Here is a 25,541-nt window from a genome sequence, read left to right as displayed (position 1 = left end):
TCAGGCTGTGCTGATTTACACTGCTGCTGCTCTGCCCTCCCTTTCTGTCAGGCCCTCTGGCCCCTCCTGGCATGAGCCACATAGAGATGAAAGGCGCTATAAATGTCACATCTTGTATTTTAGAAACAAACCTATCTGTTGTCTGAGCTGCAAGGCTGAGCAAAAAACAGCTCATATACTTGAAATATGCCAATATTTCACCTGAAGCAGCTACAGCTGAAAGCTTACCATAGCCCAGAAATAGTTTGCCATCTTGTGCCGGTTTTGAAGTACTGCCCATACAAACAAATCCCTCCAAGGATTTTCGCTTTTCTGGTTCATATCCAATGGCCCAGGTAATCGCTTTGCATTCATTTTATCCTGAAATATGGTTTGTAGAAATTAAAACCTACTTTGCAGTCTCATTCCATGCAAATGACCATCTAAGCTGCTTTTGGCCTTGACAGCTTCTTCATATTCTTTTCATTTTTCTTTTTATTTTCTGTAGGACTGAGAGGTAATTAGTTCATTCTGTACTGAATCAAAGGACCCTTGTGTCCCCGATATAACTCAATATGTGTGAGAACATTCTGGATGAAACCGTGGCTCCATTGAAGTCAATGGTAAAGCTCTCACTGATTTTATTAAGGCCGGGGTTGCACCACTGGTGTGTAATATCATACAAGACAAACCTGTGATTAACTAATCTGAGCTTGCCTTCAGTTATATTGGATTCAGCTCAACTGCCACAGAGGACATGGTTTCAGAGAAAGGGAACAAAAGGCATTTTATTTCAACAGAAATAAATCTCGCCAAGGCCCTGTACAGGACAAGAATAGAGTACGTCAAGTCCCTCTTTTAAGTCTTTCCTTTGAGAAACCTCTCCCTCATGTAGGGAGTATTTTAAGTAGAACACTGCTTATTTCTTTAGCATTTGATAAAAAACTCTCCAGAGGAAGTATGGCAACTTAGGTCAAGTTCTGAGTTTTATGTTTAAAAACTGCCTTTATATCTATTGTGTTAATTAGAAGCAGCCAGAGTGGATTTTTTCTTTTAATAAAACAAGTTTTTGTGAGAATATATTTTAATCACTTAAACTATGGGATCCTGTTCAAATTTGTTTTAATGGCATTTTTGGGGGTGTTGGTGGTTTGTTTTTTTTTTTCTTCAGTTTGTAGTGATCTATTTAATCAACTGAATTGCATTGAAAACGTTGCAGGAGACAAAGATATCCCAGAAGTCTTATCAGTCTTTGTAACCACTAGTTCCTAACTTGAAATAAGACACACAATTTAGCAGCAGTGACACTGGTATCCCAGTACAGTAATGCTCTTTCTGTTGCCAATGAGAATGGGATTGAGCCACTAGTGGCAGCTATGGGAAGAAGCTTTTAAAGAAGAGAAGCTAGTAGGCAGTGTGATCTGGTATCTGAATTGGGCCTTATTTACAGCGCTTGGCTTTAGCTCACTTACTGCCAAATCCCACAAAGGTAAGTGAGATTTCAGGGGCAAAATTTATTTCTGTAAAATTTGTAAGTCTGGATTCTGCCTAATGACTTCAAAGGTATTGCCCCAAATTGTCTGTCCTTGTGTACAAAGAAATCCTGACTAGATTCAGACTTAGCTTTTCATACTACTAATTAATTTAGCTAGGCTTTATCAAAGCAAAAGTGATTGAAGCTCTTGAGTGAGAAATTTTTTTTTTCCAATTTATTTTTTAGTTTAAACAGTTTTAAGAGGAAACTAGAACTTGGCAAATATTGGTTTAATTGTCTAGTTTGTCTAAAACTCTGATCTTAATGAATTTTCTCTATATCTCTGTTTTGAAATCATGCATCCAAACTTATTTCCAATGCTCTTGCAAGAACTTTGGTACTTATGAGTTTCTACGTTAAATATGCTGTCAAAATGTAAAAATGATGATATATCTATTGCACAATTGTGGACAGTGCACTATAGACATTTCACAGTGGTACCCATCACATGTTATCCTTGTCTTTTGTTGGCCAGGGTGCTTGTCAGGGCCACTTCACGCAACCGTTCTTATTTCTTCCTGTGTGTTATGCCACTCAATAACAAGACTATAATGATCTAAAGGCAAATACCATGTACTGCACACTGTTGAATGTCCAATCTACTCCTACACAGTACAAATCTGGGAATAGTTTTATGTACAAAGATTACCATTTTCAGACCCAGGATTGCAAATGGCCATCGCCTGCTTGTCTTTCTCCTAGAAAATACTGTCTTTCAAGTACTTCTGCTTGAAGTTTCACATGAGAAATGCAGACTGCTATTTTTATGTCTAATTACTCCTAAGTAAACTTAAATCTATCTCTTCATATTCCCCATATATCTTTCATTGAATCTGTTCTTACACATGTGAGGCTAGTAAGATCAACAAACTGTTCTCCACGTGCAAGGTGCTAGAATGAGGAGTGGTCTGTGGAAGTTGCACTAGAAGAGTGTGAGATACAGGGGCCTCTGCAGATCCTGAAACGGAGGCCATATCTTAGCACTAGTTCAAGGTACAGTAAAACTTTGCATAAAAGCCCATGTGCAGAGGGGGAGAAAGAAGAATCACAACCTATCTTAGAAATTCCTTTCTTTTCCTTTTTAAGTTTGAAATTAAAAAGATCAAACCATTTTAGCTGTAATAATAATGAGCTGAAAAAAGGAATGAGAAACTGAAGTGACTGTTTCTCTCATCTTCCCTTTCCTTCCCTGCCCCACCCCCAAAGGCTAGACCTAGTTAAAATATTTCAAATTCTAAATTGGAGGGGAGCAGGACTATGATGGAAAGTTGTAACTCACGGATTTCTTCTTGCCTCCGTGTCTGAAGTCTTGATAGAAACCTTTGCATGCATCCTGGAGAAAATCCTTGAGAACTCTAGAGACCTCACTTAGAGTGAAGGGTGGGCAGATCTCTTTCTGCTCCTTATGCTGTTGACCAGTGAGCCCTGTCAAGGTCAGCTTGCTTTCTTCGTGTTTCTTCAGTAGAAGTTCATAGAGGAGACATTTCTGAGAAATGGAACAGTAGAGTCTCTGCAGACGACCGTATGTCAGGAATTCGGATATGTTAGCCCCATTGTCAACAAATAATTTTACGAATTCTGGTTTGTCATTGACCAGAGCATCCATCATCACTTCCTCCAGGTCACAGGACTAGATTGATGAAGGGGAGAAAAAAAAAAAGAAGTTTTTGGGGGTAATCATGGATGGATGAGGAGGGAGGTTAACATTTAACATGAGGACATGTACATTTTGTCTTCCACCATGTCAAAAGTGGGTACAATGAGAAAGAGGTAGAACTCTCTTCATTTCTCTGTGACAAAATGTCTATATAAGCATTAATGTCAAAACATCAACACAAATAGCATGCTGTAGGAGTTGTGGTGATATTAAGTACCCACTGCACTGGGTATTTATACAGCAGTTAGAAACAGTGACATTCTTCCTACCATCTTCTAACAGTAATATCTGCATATCAAGCTTCTTTTGCTTTGTAAGCTCAGGTTTGTTTGCTTTAAAGGTCTGGACAGAAGTGTGGGGGGAAGATTCTTGCCCCCAAAGAGCTCAAGAAAGAGACCATGACCACTGAATTATTCCTCTATCTTTAGCCATTATCATATAGGGGATCAGAAAGACAAACAGCCTAAGGAAGCATATTACCACTGCCCAATCTCTTAGTGGAGAATGCAGATAGTGTTAAAAACTCAAGCCTTCTATCAGGATGTTTCAGTGTCCTGTACGCATTGGATTATACACCGATTGTCCCCTAAAGCAATAAAACGTGGTACCTTCCACTCCACGTCACCATTGAATATTTCACGTTTAGCTATGTCCACTCTATTCCAGGCCACTGCCAGCTTCAGTTCATCCAGATATTCCTGAGCCTCCTGACTGTGACTTTTACAGGCTGGCGAAAATAGGAAATGCAAATAAACTCAGTACTTTACACTTGTTATGTTTAATTTAATATAGTATTGGTAATTTGATTAGCAATACAAGCTGTCCTTCAGCTATCACAGATCTGTGGGTTGTTTAACCAGCAACCCTTCACAGCATTTTTTTCTCCTAACTTAAGAAATATTAATATTAAAAATTTATTTTTGCTAGCTGAATTCTCTATTAAAACATTAAGTTTAAATGTCTAGGATTTTAAGAGGGACCCTGGCCTGTAGAAAGGCGGGGGCAGGACTGGCTATTGTTTTTGTCTTGTTTCAATTAACACATTAGGAATAGAATGTCTTTCCCCCCCCCCCCCCCATGCTAAACTTAGGCTAACTCAAACCATGAAGTTAACACAAACTGAAATGGGTGGCAGAGCAAGTAATGTCTTCTTTCAGAAGATACAGTGAAGATTTCTTATAGGAGAAATGCATTGTTTCTAGACCTGAACTGCCTTTGTTCTACTTGGCGTTTTTTTAAATGGCTTGTAATTGGAATAACTGCTCCAGTATGTTTCAGTTCTTTATAACCTCTACTACTAAGAGCAGCAAGCAGTGAAATAAAGGAGTGATTAAAATAGTACTATACAGTAGCATGAGATTAAAAAGCAAACACTAGTTTAAAGCAAGGTTACAAGAGCTGTGGTAACTGCCACAGTTAATTTGTCAATAAGCAAACAGAAGAACTCTGCATCAGAAATGAAATCTGATCCAACAGCCAACTGAACTTGCTCTGGACAAGAATGAAATACGTTTATGGCATAGAAGAAGTCAAATAAGACAAGTATTACACTGTGCTGTGTTTATTGTTCTTACCTTTTACTAAAGCTTTTAAAATGACTGTGTCTAGTTCTTCTGAACCATCTTGCTCAAAGTTATGCAGAGTTAGAAGATGTTGGTGTGAAATAATGTTCTGAATCTGTTGGGAGTTGAAACAAAAATAATTTTACGCATTGTCCTACTGCTATATACTAATGCCTAAGAGCCCAGTGGAGATCACCCATACATTATTTCCCAAAAACTTAGGTTCTAATTGTAAAGCTGAGGTTTGGCAAGAAGACAAACATTATTATCTTTCCCATATATAAATAAGTCCTAAGGAAAGGAGGGAGTTACTGCCTTTTCCAAAATCACCTAGCAGGATAGAAGTAACAGAACTTGGATATCCTGAGAACCAGAGCAGTACTTTAATTAAAAGATCCTTCCTTAACTCACATTTTTATTTATTTGACTCATAGTCATGCTGTGGCAGCCAGCATACCACTAGTTTTGTTTTACCTTTTCCTGCTTTGACATTTAAGTTTTGCTCTTGGAGTAATTTATTTAAAAGCATAGTCTCTAAATCTTCTTTGAGTAAAAGTCATCAAATATTGATATATACAGTAGTCTTTCCTTCTGCTTCTCTATTTATTGAGTTTTCTTTCTCACAGTGCAGCTGCACCGAGACTTTGTGAGCATCTGGCAATATTGCTTCTAGATGCCCTTCCATCCCCTTGTGTTAGTGATCTGGCAAAGTTCTCCCTAACGGAATTAATATGTGGAACTTCTAAAGCTAAGGATTATGGCAGGGACTGCAAAGAATAAGTAGTGGATCAGGTCAAATGGACTTGGTTTATCTCAGAGGCACACAGTGCTCTTCAATCTTCACAGAAAGACAATCTCAAAGTGGTTTTTTGTTTCTTAAATACTTATGCGTAGTGGTTTAAGTCCAGCAAGTGTGCCTCAAGACAAAGAGTAAGGAAAATCTGTGAATCTGTTTTGTCATTCTTTTTTAAGAACACACATAACTGACAATAGATAGGACAATTTCTAAACACCCTTCATCCTTTTTAATTTATTCATGCTTATCCACAATTAAGTTTCCATTTAACAGCTGTAGATCATGAATTAGGTCTCTTCTGTCACAGCTGCACAAGCTCCACAGCTGTGGAGTATAAATAATGCTTCATTTCCTCCAGAAGGACTGTGGGGTTCCTGGGTGCTGGCTGTTACTTGAGGAAATAATTGAGGAAGGACAGAGCCCTAAGTGTTCAGCTGAATCACTAGGACAAAGTAGTTTGTATGATCAACTGAGCACTTGATTTTAATGTTAGAGAGGTATTCTATGACACTAGTGTCAGAGCACTGGAGTACCCAAAACTTTTGGGCAGCTTCTTGTCAAACCCATACTGAATGGACTACCAAAGCTCGAAATGGTAGGAGAGAGCTTGTGAACATGATGTATGTAATTATCAAACATATGAGCTCACTGTTGCTGTCCGTTGGAGAATGTCCTTCCACAAGAAGCTTTCTGCAGGGAATTTCTCCTTAAATTGCTTTTCAACAGCTTCTGGCGTGATAAGCTGCGGGTCATTCATGAATGCAGCTAAGATGTCAGCTGTACCTCCAGACCCTGCTAAGATAAGCCAGGGAGCAGAATTTTCCAAACTGCTGCAAATTCTCTGTAGTTTAAAAAGTAAATTTTAAGAATTCATATATGGAAAGAAAATGTTATTCAACAGAAGGATTTCTTGCAAACTAGGAATAAATGTGTACCTAAAACAGATTCACTATGGAGTCAGTCCAGACTCCTCTAAGCTATTAGGATTTTCCTGATTCTGTAGCAGGTTGTCCATGTATAGGCCCCTGACTATACCTTTTCATGACACATCTGCTGAGTAGCTGAGCAACCTGATTTGCACAAACAATGCATAAAACTTCTTTGTCCCTGACTTCCCCCCCCAGTTTGTGTTTCAGCATAGTCAAGTGCAAAAGGAGCACCATACAGAAATTCTCAGCAGGCTCTTCTGGCTGCTAAACCTGGTGATACATTCTAAAAATCAGGAATTTGCCTGTGGGAATACAACACTGGGCCACAGGAAAAAAAACACTGAAGCATAGCAACTGCAAGAGTCAAAGGCTGATAATTCTATTACTTGTGCAATTAGAATGAGTCAGGCAGGTTGTTGAGAGAGGAAAGCAGAGGCCATGGCATCGTAATTGCAACAATGACTACTTGCTGCCAATCTATTTCTTACTCTGGAGTTATGCAAGAAGCTAATGAGACTCTAAGAATCTAACTATTGACTTGCTTGTTGCATATGATTTTTTTTTTTTTAGTTTAGTGGGTTTTTTTAACAACTGTTATAGTCCTTGGTGTGTATTATCCAATTTGTATTTAAGAAATTGATATTCTAAAAAAGCACAATCATTTATCCATTCCCAGCCCATGTAAATTTAGGGCAGCTCCAGCCAGTCACCTTTGGTCTCCAAGTCACTTTGTTCTCTAAAACTTTGAAAAGAGGATTTATAGGTTGCGATATGTGATTTTTCAACACCAAGATATAGAAAACACTGCCATATTTAGCTTCTAGAAGGAAAGCTCAAGAGGTGACATAATCCTAGTTTAAACAGTGAGATTTCTAATACCAGAGTGTGTTGTAGTCCAGCTGACAAAGATATGACAAGATGCAGGGACTGGAAACTGAAACCAGAAAACGTCACCAGAAATGAGTCATTATTCTCAAAGAGGTTACCAGCTTGTGTGGCAGAGTCTTATCACTTGGAAACTTTAAATTATGGTTAATGTTACCTCTCTAAAGGTACTGTAGAGTATTCCTTTTCATCTGAGTGTATTATAAAAAAAAAAAAAAGCCATATGGACATACAGGCTGCTACAAAGTAGCAAAATAAAATACCAGTAAAAGTAAAATAGAAATCAGAGTATCTTCTAGCTAACAGGTTCTTTAAGTTGTAGAACTACTCAGGAAAAAATCAAAACTGATCTTTTGCTGAAGAAGATACGGGATTGTTAGCAGACAACTCTCCAGTCATCATCCTAAAGTGTATTTTTGCTTAGTGGAACTAGGACACTATAGTTTTAAATGGCATATCGAGCAAACCTGGTCTTGTACTTCCTTGGAGCTCTGTGACAGAGACAGTTGTCTCGCTGCTGCTGGGCAGCACTGAATGATTAATCTTTTTTTGTATGTGATCTCGAGTAATAGCACAATATTTATATTTTGCTAGATTTGGAGCTGGCTTCTGTGGGTTTGTTTTGGTTTTGGATTCCTTCTTCCCACTGTATGAGCTGGCAATGGAAGTTTTAATGATCAGCTGGTACCTATTCAAAAGGAAATATTTCTCCCAAACAAATACTGGCAAATTTAATATTAACAGAATTCAGTTCTTAATGGTGTATAGATACGAATTTTGACTTTATGTAAAGTGCCAAGACATGTGTTTGTCATCCAGCCAAATTTTTTATTAATTACTTAGCACCAGTTAATTTATTTTTCAAAAGTTGCAGCTTCTTACCTCTAGTGTGCCTGGTCCTCCATTTACCAGTAAACAAAGCACAGGGATCTCAATGCTACCCGTTCCTGTGAAATAGATGGTTTAATTTTTAAAAAGGTAACAGCTTTCACAAAATTATTGTGTTTTTGCCAACCCCTTGAAAATACTTCTCCTGTTATGTGCTGTTTTGACACCCACCAGAACATGAGCCTGCAGAAGGCAGGCAAGTGCAGAAGCAAGTGGCAAAGGAAGATAATAACACTGTGACCTAGCAGATAGGGTCCTAGTCTAAGATTCAGGACAAAGGCACCTTTGCCTTGGATGTTTTGCATGATCCCTGTCAAGCAGTCCAGTATGTTCTCACCTCAGTACACCTCAGCTGCAAAATATGGATATTGGCACTTCTGTATGTCTGTTTTTTTTCAGATTTTTTTCAGATTTTTTTCTGTTTTTTTTTCACTGTTGTTTTCAGAGAGGCAGCTGCTGTTATTTATATTAAGATACAGTTAGAAGTGAAAAGCTGTCAGTTTGTCCCAGGTGTTATGCATGTGCCTAGCATGTGCAAGAAGGTGTAGTGGAATCCAGGAGAAAAGCCTGATAAAAGGAGGATTTAAAAATATGAAGAGGCTGACTATATAGACCAGCTAGGGTGAGATGAATCAGATATGATTTGACAGGAAACATATACTCTTTATTACTCCGCTTAAACAGCTTAAAATTTCATTCAGCACAGTCTACTGTGGTGATTATTAATAACATAATCTTATACATCTAAAAGAAATGCTGAAGAAATATTTAACATCTCACAGCAGCAGGGGAAGAAATGATGTAGGCATCCCTGTCCTTAGCCATGCTCCCACAGGGGCCCACTTATTTCTAGATGGTTTATACTGTAAATGCTGAACTCTGTAATCCAAAGGTGACTATAGATTGGCCTAAAAGAGCTCAATCAAAACAGTAGCGTCATGAGATGAATGCCTCTTTCAGTTGGAAAATAAAAGGCATTTGGTTCAAACCATTTTTTGATGTTTCCCTTTGTAGGTCTCTCGGAGCAGTATACAGATTGCCACTTACTACTTGTTGGATCTGTTGTGGGATGACTACAGAGATAAGGTAGAACTGAGCTGTAGCCAGGACATGATTGGCAAGTAACTTCATTTGTTTTAGTGAATGGTATATAGCATTGCCATACCTCTATAAGGTGATGAAGTTTGAAGAGTGACCTCTGTGACTACAGGTTCCTCAAGATATGTTTATGGCTTCAAATAGTCTTCATTTACCATAGATTTAAATAAAATTTAGCCAGAGGAGGGGTGGGGAATTCTGACTTTATGCTGGGAAGGTGGGAAGTCCTTAATTGCTAAGAATATTCAGCATATGAAAAACTTCCTCTGAATGACTTCTAGGTATTTTTTAAAATAGGGAAATTCTGCATGACTTTGTTAAAGTGTTTTACTTCAGTAACGTCACATAGCTTTGCTCAGCTTGAATATAAATGAGCTTAAATGGACGACATTGGTTTTATTTATAGAAGATATCACTGAATTCAGTATGTTCCAGTGAAATATTTGTCAAATGAATCAGCATTTTTTGACAGAAAATTGTTCCACTGAGATTTGTTCAATCAGATTTGGTTTGCAAGCAGAAAGAGGCTACTTTCTAATTCTCAGCACTGCAACCTCAGCCTACCATTACAGTCCACCTGTGGTCTTTCCTATTTGAGTCACCAGATAAGCATTCTTCAGGTGCATTCATGCCCTCAGGTACATCTGTGCAACCATACTATGGGCTATGTAATTGAATATTCCATTGATGCATACAAGTGCGAATAAGTGAGCTCTCCCTTCTGTTTCAGCTGTGTTAGCACTGCAGGTATTACAGAAACAAAGGAAAGGTAGAAGTAATTGTATTAGCACTACAACCGAATTGTTTCCACAGAGAGCAGTAGGAGGCCTGCCCAATACTCAGTTCTCATTATAAACAAAGGTCACATAGATTTAGACGGCCATTAGATGCTATGTTGTTTACCTAGGATAAGATTTTATCCTGAAATAAATATGGCTTAAAATATTTCACAGGGCTTTGGGACAAGTCTTTTCTTCCAGTGTGGGAGCAATTCAAGACCCTGTGCGCAAAAGCGGATAAAAGTATACAACAATGAACATCCATCTCTTAGAGCCACTGGTTAAGGTACTTAAAGCTGGACTTGTTTCCATTTGTTGTGTTTTAAGGCAATTTGAGCTATGCTTTGAAGATCAGCTTTGAGCTATGTTTAAGAAGATGCGAGAAAAGTCAGGGGTTTTGTTTCAATGAGCAGCTTTCTCAGCTTCAGAAGTCACCTTAGTTCTGCCTCTTACATAATGACAAATATGTTTACTTGATCTTGCCTATGTAGATGATTGCCCAATTTGAGAATTGGACTTGCCTCTGATAAGGCCAGGGGCCCACAAGTATCACTGTAATATCAGTATTATTCAAGTTAGCATGCCTATATAGAGTCTACTTACCACCATATCCAGTACGCTGTTCTGAAATATGCTTTTCCAAGCTGAGACGTAGCTTAGTGGTTCCATCTGGCTCATCTGGTGTTATGTGATCCACCAAAATAAAATGGGAATTGTTGTGGTCCAGGGAATACAGTGGGCCTTGGATATTATCATCTGATCGGTAGTGCACAAGACTTTCATTCTAGAGAGAGGAGGAGAAATGTTAGTGTTCTCTACAAAACACAGTCCATGGTTTTATGTGCTTCATCTCCATTTTTGTGTTGTCTGTGCCATGACATAACACACCACTTTTGAGACACTTGAATAGACCCTTTGAAAAGGGTAGAGAAGGAGAATGTGTTCCTTCTGAAAGGTGCCAGATTTGACAGGACTGAAAGCTGAACTCCCTGAAATTTCCCTCCTGGGCTCTGCGAAATATAGTGACATTAGTCATCATCTCTGGAACGTGGACATTCATTCAGAGGTTTTGGAAATGTTTGTTGGACAAATGGAAAGGGGCCATGAGACCCGATAATTGTGGATGGAGCTGTAATGTTGCAGAGGGCTAAAGTCTCAGCCAGTATAAACAGGGGCAAACCTATTCATTTCAGTAGCATTTTGTCCACGTTTAGCCCAGTAGATAAGTTAGCCTGCTATATGTCCATATCAATTTAAATGCAGCTTTATTTAATTGACAGGGTTATATGAGGTTTAATGGTTATTCTCAGTTTGGAAATTGCATTCTAAAAGAGTGCGTGACAGGCAGACTTTAGAAAGTGCAATCTTCTTTTATTTTGGGTGAGGGGTGTTATATCTTGAAATTATTTATTAATGAATTTTTGCATCAAATCACTGTCTGGGTAAAACAGAACGCCTCTAATAGTCTTTTGTTCTAAGGATTGTGCTACATATATTCTTCCATACACACAATTTTTCAAGCTCCCCTTACTTCCTTAATAAATCTTTCTTTCCCACTGTTGCACATCCACTTTGATATATCATTCCTAGCTGCAAGCCAGGCTGTAAATGCCTGGTTAGTGTTCTTTTTCATCTTCATAATCACTGTCATGTTGCAAGTAAGCCAGATTAAAGCAATTGTTTAAGATCTGCATTTCCTTCTATTATGTCTCTTCTCCAACTGCTGCAGCCTTTGAGTTGATGAACAAAACTCCAACTGTCAGTTTGGCTATTGTGCCTGTGTATTGCATTTTCCTCCCAATAATTTTGTGGACACGGACTGGTGTTAAAGCCTTTCTAGACATAGCAGTGTAACTATGCAAGTAACCTAGTTATCATTAAGGTATGGCAGAGAGATTTATGTTTGGGTTTTTAAGAGCCAGATCTTATGTGGAGACTTCCTTAATCTCAGCTTTTGGCAGTCTGCTAGGAAGAGCAGGTGCCCAGTTGAATCCTGGGGAAAGTCCAAATCAGGGGTTATCCAGGTTCCTCTCCGCAGCCAAGGCTAAGGCTGATGTTGGAGACGCAGTGAACATATGACCAGGAGCTCGTAGCAGCACTACTAGTGCATAAAAACATTAAGTAGCCCAGAGGACAAGCTCCTTCATGCTGCGGGTAGAAGAGTTGAGGACACTGCGTAGCATGCCCCTAAGTGGCTTTCTGAAATGAAGCTGCATACAGTCAAACTGGAGAAGAGAAATCTCCTTCAAAGCAAGGTGAATCAGACGTGTTCCTATGGCTTCTTTCTCTGTCAGCAGCTCTGGGAAGAGTAGGAACATCAGAGGCTGTTCCAGGGAAAAAAAGCAGTAAACTTGCATGTCCTTTACAAACAGCAAGTGCCACAAGTTTCTTTTACCTCCTTCTCTGTCTCTTATTTGTTGAGGAAAGCTTCTTGACACCATTAATTTGCCTTCAAATTTTGTTTTGGCAGAGGGCGTGCCTATATTCTGCTGCCATGTAACAGTAAACCTACTTGCCAAAGATCTGGCCTTTGATTAGGACCGGGAGGCACAACAACTAATTGAAAAAGGCCCTCGGGGATTTTCCTATTTATTCTCTGAAAATGTGGAAGTGATCTTTCAATGATGTTTAAAGCATACTATTAACACAGAAGAGATGGGAGGGATCCACTGATTTCGGGGCTTGTTTTTCTCCTTGCTAGTGTGGATTGTTAGCTCTATTTTATACAACAAGCTGCTTGTGTTAGTGCCAAGTATAAAGACAACTGGGTTTAGATCAACATCCCTGTCTATAGTTCCTTTGTCTTAAAGTTACTGACTAAAATCCAGAATATCTTTGGGTGGAAGCAGTGCCAGAAGTCATAGGGTCAGGAAATATTCCTTGATAAAGGACTCTACACGAAATACTCCTTGACAAAGAATTTGGGCTTTAGTTAAAGGGGAGAAAATCTAATGCAATAGAAAGACCAGTGCACTTGTTTTGTAGCTGCTGGTTGGGAAAGATCCAGATGCATTTTGATCACTTAGCCTGGGAGGGAGGTGAAATAGTTAGTTTGCATTTGCCAAAGCAACTTTTCTGAATAAAATTCACAAATGCAATAAACAGAATTCTTTCCTCTGAGGTCCTTTCAGACCAGTTCAGCCACACAAATAGCTTAAAGTCTTCCAGCTAAAGAGTCCCACCTGGTAGAGCACACAGGTAGCTGTGCTTGGCAAAAAGGATGGAAAAAGGGGAAGTCCAATGACAATAAATTGCTGATATGGTCTGGCAGTGTCCCAGCTGCTAGCTGGTACTTGCTAGCCTATCAGAGAAGAACTAGGTGTGAGTTCAAAGGGCCATGTTTGTAATTTTTTTCTTAGCTTCTGCAGGGAAGTAAAATAGCACAGAGGAACTGTCATTCATTGTCATTACATACTTACTTTATTGTTATAATATTCTGCTTAGGACAGACTGCATATCTAGTGACAAGAAGGTCATGCTATAATTTTTTTTTCCCTCCACCTCCAGGTCAATTCAGCATCAACTTGTCCTTTTTTCAGCAACTGTTTTGTTGGGTGAGATTTTTTTATTTGTTGCCTGTTTTTTTTTTTTTTTTTCTTTCCCCAAGAACTTTGATTGCTTTGACCTGAATTGTGAAGTCCCTAGAGCTCCCAATAACTAGACAAAATCCCACATGGCTAGCATTTTTGGCCTGGTGCGTTGAGCAAGTTTTTATGTATTAGACACCAATTCAATGACTACTTAAGAAAACTTGGTCTTGAAGTATTTATGGCTTGTGTTCCATACTAGAAAATATACTTTTTACAGTATTTATGAAATAGCTTGGAGAAAGTGCTTCTGCAGTAAGTGGACTAGGGGAAAAAATACTAAAGTTACCACATGATGCATGATTTTTTCCTGACGTTCAGCCTTACTCTGGTTGCTGAGCTAATGTCTAATGCTGTCACCTGCTGGATATTTGCAGAATTGCTGCCAAGTGTACTGAGTGCACAGGGCACAGAATCATTATGTTCTAACAATTCTTCCTGCTTTTTATTTCTGTTTCCCACCAAAACACACTTTAAACCCCACTTTTGTTTTTAAGTTAGATCAACGTTGTTCTGCCTACTACTTCCACATTTTGTAAAGGTGCAGCTTACTTCTGAACAATCCTGTCTGATGAGTAGAATAAGCGAAAAATACCTTTGTGTTGTCCAGAACTTCTCTGTGCTGAATTTTTCTGAGTGAAGATATTCCTATGGCAATCACTCTTACTTTGGATGAAGTACTAGCCAGTGCATGATCGCGGACTGCTTGCACTAAATGTCTTGTTATTCCTACACGTAAAGCACTGGTAAAAATCCAGGCACCTGAAATGATTTTTTAAAAAATAGTTAGATAATTTCTTCATAACTGAACATGTTTGTGTGTCAAGTAACATTACTTGCAGTACTGGATTTAAGTTTTTTTTTAGATAGATAAACTGTAGACAGGTTTTAATGGACTGTAGCTTTTAGAATTAAAATACATACAAAGTATGTAAGACTTTAATAAGGAAAACAAGAAGAAATTATATGCCCAAGCAAACGTGCTTCCCGTATCATGTGATGCAACGTTGCCATCTTTACTCTGATGTCAATACGCCAATCAAGAATGCTGTGTCCAGTCTAGAGTCACTTACTGTCTAACTATGAGCAGAAACATCACTATACCAAGCAGGTCTGATTGTTGCACGAGGAAGAGCAAAGGGATGGGGTGGAGGAAGTTGTTGGCTTGAACTGAGGACTAAACAGTCCCATGCAATCACCTGGTAGCAGAAGAGCTTGGGCATAACCTGCCTAATCTGGTGTTCTCTTTCTGTTGTTCTTGTGTGTGTTGGAGAGTGAATTCTTCAGGAGAGTAGGATTTACAGCAGTAGTGTTACGGTGACAAAGAACTTGGAGAACCCTAGGTAAACAGCTAACCAACCTTTTTCAAATATGTAACATAAAGGAACTGGAGATCTTGGTGCTGTCTAGTCTTAAGTATAGAAGGCAGCTGGAGATAGACAGTATCTCTGTGGTACAAAAGTACCAAAAGAGTTTTGGTACTGGGCTGTTTCATTACAAAAACCAAAACTGTTACAATCTTGTCTGGACCAGTGAAGCTAAACCAAGAGCTTGCTGTGAAATGTTTACAGATATTTTCACTTCATTTTGCAGGTATTTTCATGAAGCTATGGGGAAAAAAATGTCATCTTAAATGAAAGCCACTTCCATGCATGTTCCCACACATTGATTTGTTTGGTTTTGTTTTTAAATGCTTTTCGCTGCTCTTGTCATTCATGTGAACAGCCAGGGGAAAAGTGAACTGACTTATTTTGCGTTATACATTACCAAGGTCTTTTTGTTTAAACTAGAGTCTAATCGTAGGCTGTTTTACTAACAAAGTCTGTTCAACTCTTAGATTTGAAGAAAACAATCTTCGAAAAATAAAAACTATTGTAACATGATTTTGACTGGTAACTAAAAAGTGAGAATGGAGAAAACAAGAATTCTTATTTTGACCTAAATTCATTCTTGTTGAAGTCAAATTGCTATGCTCTCTTAAGAATTATTTTGCTATGGCACCAAAGAGGGACAATGTATTTGGTCCCATCTCATGCTATCTTTCTAGTGTCATCTCTGAGGGAATAACATCAGGTAATTTTACGCTTCAGCAATGGTTGCCTAGAGTAATTTGGTTTGAAATAACTTATTTTTGCTATTTCTAATACAATAACTTTCATTTTCAAAGCTATTTAAATACAGGTTGTAGGTTGCATTCAGCAAAGCCTTGAACTTCCAAAAATAATCACGTGAGCAGGCCCATTGACATTAAAAGATCGCTGGATGCTAGGTGTGAGAATCCAGCAGGAATATAAATTCCTCCTTTAAAGTCTAAAGCACTAACCTGTGCTTTGAGCTGCCTTTATAAGTCCTTTTTTTAAGGTGTCCCGTAGCCAAGGCTTCATCTGGAAATTTTCTTCTTCCCCTACTAAAGAGACAACCAAATTGGGAGCGGGTAGCTTCCATTTGTTGAGCATAACTTCGAATATAATTCCAGGATGAATGGTACTCGGGACCTTAATAAACTTCAACAAACAAAACAAAAAAAACACTGAATAACAATGGGACAGTAGGATACAGTAGACTATTGTTCATGGTAAACGCAGAGGGAAATTTATCATCAACTTGGTTATTTAAGAAAAATTTATTTGAGCAAGACCTGACAGAGAACTAAATACTAGGATGAATTTAGCAGGCTTCTGTGTAACTGTTATCATCTCACTAATTGGGTCAGTTCTATGGGTTAATTCTGTGTTGCGGACTGACATATTGCTCTCTTCTTTAATGCTGCTATTCTTCTTGAACCGCCTTCAGTTCCATGGCAGTCTAGCAAAGCCAACAAATTTCTTAGGCATTTCTTTTTTCTGTACTAGCTGAAATATTTGCCTGATTTCATGTCTGTTTTTCAAGGACATGTTACATGAATCTATTGCTGCTTCCTGTTCTGTATCTATTTTGGCTTTGTGCTTAAGACTTTACGATGAAACAAAATCTTAAGGCAGATTTCTGATCCTAGGAATTCCTTCTGCTCTAGCACTAATGTATGCAAGGGACTAGCGAGGAGGTGGGTCTGTCTATGTACGTCCTTCTCTGCCTATTAGCAGAACAGAGAGAGAAAACTTTAAGGAGAGTCTTGAAACAGCTCAAAAGTATGTTTAAAATGTTGAAATCCATAGTGATTAATTTTTGGCAGAAACAGGTTAAAACAGGGAAATGATGCAAAATGAAGGAAGCTGGGCACATGATTTTTTTTTTTTAAAAAAAGGAAAAAGTTATCAACTGTACTTGTAGCATGTCAGTGCAAGTCAAGTGATTGATTTCTGTATATTAATAGGCCTTATTTTAAATCACATTCATGTTCAGGAAGGTACGGTCCCTACTTTGAGTACAATGTGGTGCCTTGCACTGTGGCATAGTATTATATATGTATATACCTTCACTATTACAGTCTCTAGATTTAATGCTAAGAAGTAACAGCTGAACAACAGCAATAGTGTTAAAGGGTTAAAACTCCTCAGTGCTGTACCTTTCCACGTTTCTTCCCAGAAGCTGTGAAGTCTATTTCTCCTATACAGTATGGTAGTTCTCTTTGGAAAGTTTCCTCTTTGTCACTGCTGCAGAGCTTGGTTTCCATTTCCTCCATTGAATTTGTAAGGTGATAATCAGTAGACCAAGGTGTTCACCAAGACAACAGAAAACTGGAAAATGAGAAGCTGTTTAAACTGGAGAGGCCACAAAATCCATTAATTTACATCTAGCTGAGTTTTTAGGCAAATATTTTATTCTTCTACTATTATGCTTATAAGGTTCAGCTAAAATTGGAGGTGTTTGTACCAAATGTTGGACATTACATACGGGAGGAGGCAGATTCCACACCAAAGCTATGTAACAAGTTGTAAAAAGGCATGAAGGAGTAAGGCTCTCTCGACTCTCATTTAGCAGACAGAAAGCTGAGTTGCAAGGTGCAAGATCCTGTGATCTATCCAAAGTCACGTGGGGTGTCTCAGAGCTCAAAGGTGACCCTAATTCTACAAGAGAGAAAGACGAGCCTCAGCCACAAACTATTGCAAGCAAGAGTAGAGCTGTGTCAGTGAGTGTCTGAGTTGCGGTTTCTTGATGTCGTTATGCATTGTGCTACTATGACTTACATTATCCAACATGAACACTAAATAACTAAGTGATGACATTGTATTCATCTGAAGATACTTTAGGAGAGGTTTACTCTCTGCTGTAGGAATAGGCTATTTATTCATAAGCCAAAGTATTTAAGGCCAGGCTGTACTTGACAAGAACATACAGTTCAAAAAGGCAGGTGGTTTTCTCTATACGTGGCTACAGGAATGATGGCGAGTAATCTGTCCTAGAGCAAAGGTCATGTAACAAGAGTTGTTCTTCTGCATTACATGAGCCACTGAAAAGATGTGCTTGCTTTTCCTATGTTCCAGTTTGACTGAACTGATATAATTATGATTTGAAAAATACAGATTTCAACTTGTGAGCCTTATTTTGTTTCTTTTCAAAACAAAAGCAATGAAATAGCTCTCTCCCCTCTGCCTTCATCTGCATATTCAAGTACATATTCAGTCCTTTAAAAAAATCCTTATGATAGTAAGCTAGCAATGGTAATCAACCCTGAATTAATCTTTATTTCCTAGTCCAAGAGATTTGCTGTGGACTTAAAAGTGGGTCAAACTAGCAAGTCTCTTGTGGGTCTATTAGGATGCTCCAGTAGAGGGAGCAAGCCCTCCAGCTGTTCCCTTGGGCTGGGAAGTCTCTTGGGAGCCTGTATCCTGGCTACTTCACCACTGCTGCCTCTGTATTTTCTTCTCTCCTTTTATGTTTTCTATGAAAACGTTGTTTGGAGTTGCCTTTTTCTCTGATCTGCCTCTGAAAAGTGGTTATGGACCCTCTCGTGATTTGTTTCCCCTACAGTTATTCCACACCTTTCTATCCAACCGCTGAACTTCTGTCAGAGATCACTGTTTTAAAGATGCTGTTCTCATTCTTCTCCCTGCCTGCATGCTAGTCACTTTGGAGAGAATTGTTTATTCTGAACACTGGGATATCAGACTAGTCCAGTTAAGAGTCTTACCTAAAAGAACTTATTTTGGATTATCAATAGTAGTCACAGCAAAGCCCACCTTTTTGTTTGAGTCCACTTTTCCACTGGAGATGCAGCTTTATCTCCTTAGAGCACAGAAGACAGTATTCTGGGAAAAAATAGTTAATACAGAGTCATAATAGCACATTTTGACTATTCTAAAGTACAGAAATCACTTCCTGGAACTTGCTGACAGAACAAACGATTTGATTAAAAAAAGTATTCAGGGCTGAACTTCCAGGGTACATTTAGTCACCATTCATCACTGTCCAAGATAGCAGACATTTATTTATAACTACACACAAGCAATGAACGTGGAATAGATAGCAATTTAGAAAGTAATCTGATGGTTAATTTGGCCTCATAGATAGGCCCCAAGTGGTTAATTTTAAGTCTAGTTCTAGATCGTAGCTTGTGAAGTTTGATGTGGTTATCCGTGACTTCTCTTTTGGAATAAAGACACTGAGCTGCTGAGATTTATAAGGAATATTCTTGCATTTAGATAATTAATTTTTTCCAGAAATAGCATGTTATTTGGTTTTTCAGGTTAGGAATTCTGGTTCTTAATGGTAGCGAACAACAGTGAAGGAGACAAAAATAGATAAGATGCAGAAACAGAAGCTTTGTTCACAAGCTTTTGTAAGACTGGAAACTGAGGAAGGCAGCTGGTAACTGGCACTGCACAGGGCACTACTTTTTTCCTTTTTTTTTTTTTTAATCAAGCAGTCTCTGAACCGTGACATTAGAGACTGAGAGCTTATTTTGGGGAAGTATTACTTCATCTTTCCATCCTGTTCTTGTACCACTTCTTCAGCATCCCTGCAGGCCGCTGTCTGTGATGGGATACAGAGCTAAGTGGAATTTGTTATGATCTTCTACAGCTGTTCTTGTGTTCATATTCTAAGCCAGGAAGTCTTCCAGCATCAAGAGCAGAAAAGTGGTACTGACAGAATGGCAAAACAAGTCCAAAAATTATGCAGGATTCTGAATGGTATCCATGCAAGAATATAGTGTAGCCTTATATGGAGCTGAGAATCTACACTAGATGAGATCCTGGACTATTATGGAGTGATATTTCCTAAGTTTCTGCATGCAGCTTTCAGGAGCTTTTACAGACAAAGCCAATGAGCAATGCCAAGTAGCTTGCTTTTTGGGGTTTTTTTGTTTGTTTGTTTGTTTGTTTGTAGTGAGATTTGACACTTTGACAGTTTTTATGCTTTATCTTCTACCTGTTGTTTGACTTCCAAGGAATAAATACTGTGACTTTCAATATGATTGCAGTAATGTACAGATGCAGATGTTCCACATCAGTGCAATGTTCCACCCAGTGGTGCTAACGGAGCAAGGAAATGTTGCTTTGGTATTTAAAGGGGTGGGGAAGAAGATTTTAAAGGCTGCTCTATAGATACTATACAGGTGGAAAAAAACAAAACCAGGAGTTCCTTATATTATGAATTTTGCAAAATCACCAGAAAAAAACCTGCTGCATAAGATTTGCAGATGTGGTTCTTAAGCACAAAGGCTGACCACATTAAATGTTTCCTTACCTTCCTCTATAGCTGTCTCAGCTACTGCAGTGTAAGCCCTCACTGTTATGGGCAGGATTGCAGAGCACTGCATGGATCTGTTCAAGTACTGCACATCGCCTTACCACTACTTTGCAGTGCAGTGGAGCTTCACTACATACTGATCAGTCAGCATACAGAGTGCATTATGTCCCTAATATTTGAATATATATTCAGAAGAGGATACAGCCAGCTCTGTAATTTCCTCCTGGATTGTTAAGACTTCTGTTCTTAAAAAGCATGTGGACATCTCACCCAGTGTCCCCTAACAAGCAAAGTAATCATGTATTAACAAACTATGTAATATAATTACAGTTTTTTGGAGTGCCTTTCTCCTGGGTTTAATTCAGTCTTTTTCAGCTTGGTTCCAGCTTTCACGTAAGTCTCTACTGGTTTCAGGGGCTATTGCTTTGAGACTTCAGGCTGTACTAGATTGCAAGTGTGTCAGGTCACAGTAATTGGGTCAAATCTTTGTGGTCAAAGTCATGACATTCCACTGCAGTCAGCTTAACTACAGTCAGCTTGCATCACTGTAACATCACAGAGAATTGTTTAATTGCAAGGGTCTGGAATAAATCCATGCCTTGGGAAAGAATAGTCAGATAGCCAGAAAGAGGAGCATGGTCTAAGCACTTTTTGGGTGAGAGGAAAGGTAGGGAGGAAAGCAAAGAAGAGACAAAGGCTATAAACACAGCTGGATGAAAAACCAATGGGGGATGACCAGTACTTCATAACTTTCTTCCTTTCCATATACAATCTTCTGTTAAACTTTTTAGAAAATTCCAATTATTTTTTTTTATCCTAACATTAAAGTTTTTTCCCCTCCACTATCTGTGAGAATGCCATTGTATTAAATTTGATGAAAAGATTAATTAAAGGCAAGCAATACTTAAGGGATGGGGGGTGGGGGAAAAAGCCACAAAAATCTTGCCTGCCCCAGTCTGTGCATTCATATTTTTAAATTTTGTGTACATATGTATATATCAAGCAGTCTTACTTTAGTTCTGGTTCAGACTCAAGTACAGATTTTTCTATCTAGGCTGCTGCTACATATTTAAGTTTGTAGGTCAAATTCTGTCCTAGATGTTCCCGTTGACTATAAATACAAACATCTATGGAAAGAATGTAGCTCTAATGATTACCAGATTTGAAATATAACCTAGAAAACTATTTCTAACTAGCAAAGCAAGTTAAGGCAATTATGAGGAAAAGACAATTGCCAGTTCCACCTACGTCTGGAAATGTGAGTCAATGTCGTTTACATTAGGGGTGGCCTGATTAAATCATTCCAGGTGTTAACCAGTCTCATGAATCATTATTTCTTTAACCTTGTAAACGGGAGCTGTTAGAATTGTACCATTGTACAACCAGTGCATGTGACGCTGGAGTTTGCAGTGTACTTAGCCCACTGTGAATGTGCAGCTCTTCTTCCTTGTGTGGTACCAAATGACAGATGGTTCACCTCCAGATGCGTGACAAGAATGTGGGTCTGTTTCATCCTTCCTTTAGATTTTAACCAGGGTTAGGTTGTGTCCATGGAAGGAAGAGAGGTCAAATTTGAGCCTTTCAAACATATCCTGTGAAAATGGGCCCAGTGAAGGGATCGCTTGACCTCAATTGTTGTCTTCAAGGGTAATGGTTCGATTAAGAGAGTAGGCGTATGGTAGTCATTACCTCTCAGGACTCAGCAGTAGTACGAATTCTTCATACCAGCATGCTGATCAGCAGGCTGGGACCACACCCTGACTTTTAATCACTATCAGATTCCTCCACCCACTCAAGGCGTACATTTGAATATGTAGGTGAAATGATTAAATATAGTAATACAGTAGGCCCAGTATTGTTGATGTTAAATAAGTCACAAAGCCTACCCTTAGCTCCAGTGGCAGATGGAGCAAATCCATTGGTTTATAAACTTTAAGGGAAGCTTTCATGTGGAGCAAAAGAAAACTACACCAATTACTGTGCCCTTACTGGTGCAGGGTGAGCTAGCAATGCTAACGAGCCTTAACTATTGGTCGGAAAAAGAGAGGGCTTACAGTAATGATGCAAGTGAATAGTAAGGGGGAAACTGACAGCGGAGACAAATGCAATGAACTTTGCTTGAGCAGGAACGATCAGCTTCCAACACACGTAATGGGATACCATTGGCTAAATTGGAGTCCTGTTGGAAAGGATCTAAGTGTTACAGGCAGAGCAAACATAAGTGAGCAATGCTATGCTGTTCTTGCAAGAGAGAAATGCTTTATAAGACAGTATAAACAGGATAGCCTGTGTGAAGTCACTCAGCTGTTCGTCAGAACAGCTTTAGCTGCAATATTCTGTTTGGGTTTCGGTGCCAGGTTTCAAGGGAATTACAGACCAGCTGGAGAAGGTTTGAGCAGGAGCAACAAGAACAGACAGACTTTGCACTAAAAGAGAAGGAAAGCTTGAGCTAGTTAGAATTGTGTAACAAAAAGCAGAGAAGACTGCAGGAAGGGAAAAGGAGACCGTAATAGCCTACCAATGCAAAAGGATGATAGGAAAGATGTGTTCTTTATATTTATGGCTAGGACAGCAAGTAACGGGCTCAAAGGAAGAATGGTAACAAGGCTGCTCAGGGATACAATAGTAACCACACTTGGAGAAATACTTCCTTGGAGAGAGTGAAACCCTTCTACCACTGGTTAGGGAGGAAGTAAAGCAACCAGGCCACAGATCTCGATTGTGATGGAGTCTGTATATTGTTACCCAAAGAACTTGACCTTAACCTGCATGTTATCGCAACCCTAAGAGCTGGATATGTGTCCACAGCTCTGATCCTCAAGATATACATATGCTTATGTAACTTTACTAATGGAAATGCTCCTACTGACTTTAGTGCAAGTACTCACTCAAGGAAAATTGCATCAGTGAGTTTACTGGGCCAGTGCCAGCAACAGTGTAATGGAATTATTTGCTTCCAATAGTAGCTACGTTTTCATTCCTGTTTTGAATTAAAACATAATAAATATGAAGAACAAAGCAGATGCAGGGGATCAGAATAAAGAAAACCAAAGAAGCAACGAGCAGAGTAAAGACTGCAAAATTCATGCTCAATTTCAGCCTGTGCTCCAAAGATGAATTGGATGGACTCTAACTGGTGTGTATGTTTAAGTGTGAAGAAACAAACCCAGTATTTTAATCAAAAGTAAATGCAACAAAGCAGAGGAGGTATGAGAAGGCATTAACTAGAATCCAGGAAGGGAAAAATATGTAAACCTGCTGTGGGAATATAAATATCTGATGTGAGACATAAAGAAGAATTTGTTAGTTTAATGTTATTAAATGCATACGTATCTGTGTGAGAGACTGATGTATATACATCTATGTGCAATTATACACATTATCTTGCTTATATTTATGTTGCAGCTTTGGAAAACGTTTGTGAGGAATTAGCACATTCAAATTCTGGTAACGATGCATGAAACATTTCTGCATCACAGCCTACTGACAAAGCAGAATCATCTGCCATGATTGCCAAGGAATTGCTAAATAAAGCATAAAGACCTAGGGATGGTGAAATACACCAGCAGAAAGCATGGCCAGCTGTCCTGCACAGGGCTTTGTCATGCCTGTAGCAAATAAATCTTTGAGAATTTCAGAAATAGAAAAAGGGAACAAAAGAAATGTGACTGTCACGGCAAGTGCAGCTTGAACTGTAGTACATTATCCTTCTCTCCTGTTCAGACAGGAGGGCTAAGAAAAGTTGTTAACTGCCAGAGATGAGAGCTGGAGGGATGTAACAAGTACACAGCAGATAACCCATGGAAATGTTTCTCCATACTTTGACTAGGACAGAGAGAGGCAGGCTAGTTGAGGTTGACAGCAACCTTGGGAATGTGTTCACTAACCGGAGATTTTATGAGTTTGCAGACACAGGGCTAGACAGGGGCAAACATTAATAGAAACAAGGAACTTGAAGCAAAATCATGCAAAGAAGTGTAGCATAGAAATGGCCTCGTAAAATAGAAGTTTGGGTTAAGTTTCCAGATAAATTTATGTGAATTGGCCCCACTAGAAGCTTTCAAAAACATAAGTGGTGTCAGTTTCCTTTCTAGAACAGCAGTTGTTATGGAATGTTATTTCAAGTAATTCCTCTTTACTGTATCTGTGCATAGTCAATAATCAAACAAAATATCAGAGGAGGAAAAAATTATTTTAAAAACCCCATCAACACCAGCAAGCTATAAAAAGATGTGTGGGAAGAGAGCCTTGTTACTGAACCAGCATAGGCTTTGTTTTAACATTTCTAGGGTATGCCTCTGGAGCCTGATCCTTCATGTAATTGCCAGGACACAAAGATGTGAGGCAAATCAAGTATTCGCAGGAGTCTTCCCATTAGTTTCTAGGACAGTGGATTGTGCTTTGGTTTGGATAGGGTTAGCACCAAGCCTTTAACAAATGAATGTGCAAAATGCTAATGCAAATATAGGTACTTTGTCTCTTTTGTTTCTGTCTTCATCTGCTTAACACAGTAAAAAGCATCAGAGGCTATTTGAATAATGTACTTTTAGTGAGTTTGCAGAAATTTGCATACGGATGTCAGCCACTGAACTTCATAGAAGTGGATTTATTCTGGGGAGAAAACCTGAGAGGGTGGAGGGGTGATAAAAGGGAAATGTAGACATCAGGGAAGTAAACAATGGAAGGAGCAGATGGAACAGATGAGAGAAAACACACTGCTCGATTAAAATAAAGGGAATGGCTGTGCTTACATAGCACATTGTATATGGGGTGTGGGGGGAGGCTGACGCTAGCTTCAAATACTCCTGGACCTTCACTGCTCTGTTCCCACAGCATGCCATGCCACTTTGTAGCTGTGCCAACACAACTCTTTGTGTGGTCTCACAGTGAACCAGACTGAGTTTTTTGGTGAAAAAAAGAACTCACTCATTTTTGCCAGGTCATTTTTCAGCAAAATCAGTTCACTAATGTGATATACATCATGACACGCAAACTCCTGAAAATGATGTATTGCGAAACCACAACCATAGTTCATGCTGAAAGAAAATACAGGAACGTGGGAATAGTTCCAATTCAAAACAAGTGCTTCAGGAAGGGCAATGTTCAGATAACGCAGACAAAACCATACCTGAAAATGGATACTGGCAAATGAGTACTATTGAAAGCAAAGGACACAATGAATACTACTGAAAGCAGAAGTATTAGAAAATAAAAAGG

The 25,541-nt window shown here is 38.9% G+C and overlaps 1 protein-coding gene across 1 annotated transcript in view; it reads right to left on the bottom strand.

Moving 5' to 3' along the window:
* The window catches only part of TRPM5 (transient receptor potential cation channel subfamily M member 5), a 39,750-nt gene extending 22,434 nt beyond the window's left edge, over positions 1–17,316 (bottom strand). The window contains exons 1-10 of the mRNA XM_076343387.1: positions 17,200–17,316; positions 16,018–16,198; positions 14,290–14,456; positions 10,711–10,891; positions 8,225–8,289; positions 6,178–6,369; positions 4,745–4,847; positions 3,779–3,897; positions 2,793–3,143; positions 229–360 (exon numbers count right to left, since the gene is read on the bottom strand). Of these exons, the coding sequence (XP_076199502.1) occupies positions 229–360; positions 2,793–3,143; positions 3,779–3,897; positions 4,745–4,847; positions 6,178–6,369; positions 8,225–8,289; positions 10,711–10,891; positions 14,290–14,456; positions 16,018–16,198; positions 17,200–17,316 (1,608 nt within the window). The remainder of the gene's footprint in view (positions 1–228; positions 361–2,792; positions 3,144–3,778; positions 3,898–4,744; positions 4,848–6,177; positions 6,370–8,224; positions 8,290–10,710; positions 10,892–14,289; positions 14,457–16,017; positions 16,199–17,199) is intronic.
* Positions 17,317–25,541: the final 8,225 nt, after the last annotated feature.

This window comes from Aptenodytes patagonicus, chromosome 7, assembly GCF_965638725.1.
Source record: "Aptenodytes patagonicus chromosome 7, bAptPat1.pri.cur, whole genome shotgun sequence".
NCBI lineage: Eukaryota > Metazoa > Chordata > Aves > Sphenisciformes > Spheniscidae > Aptenodytes > Aptenodytes patagonicus.
Note: the sequence above shows the minus strand (reverse complement) of the source record. Positions and strands in the feature narration are given on the sequence as shown.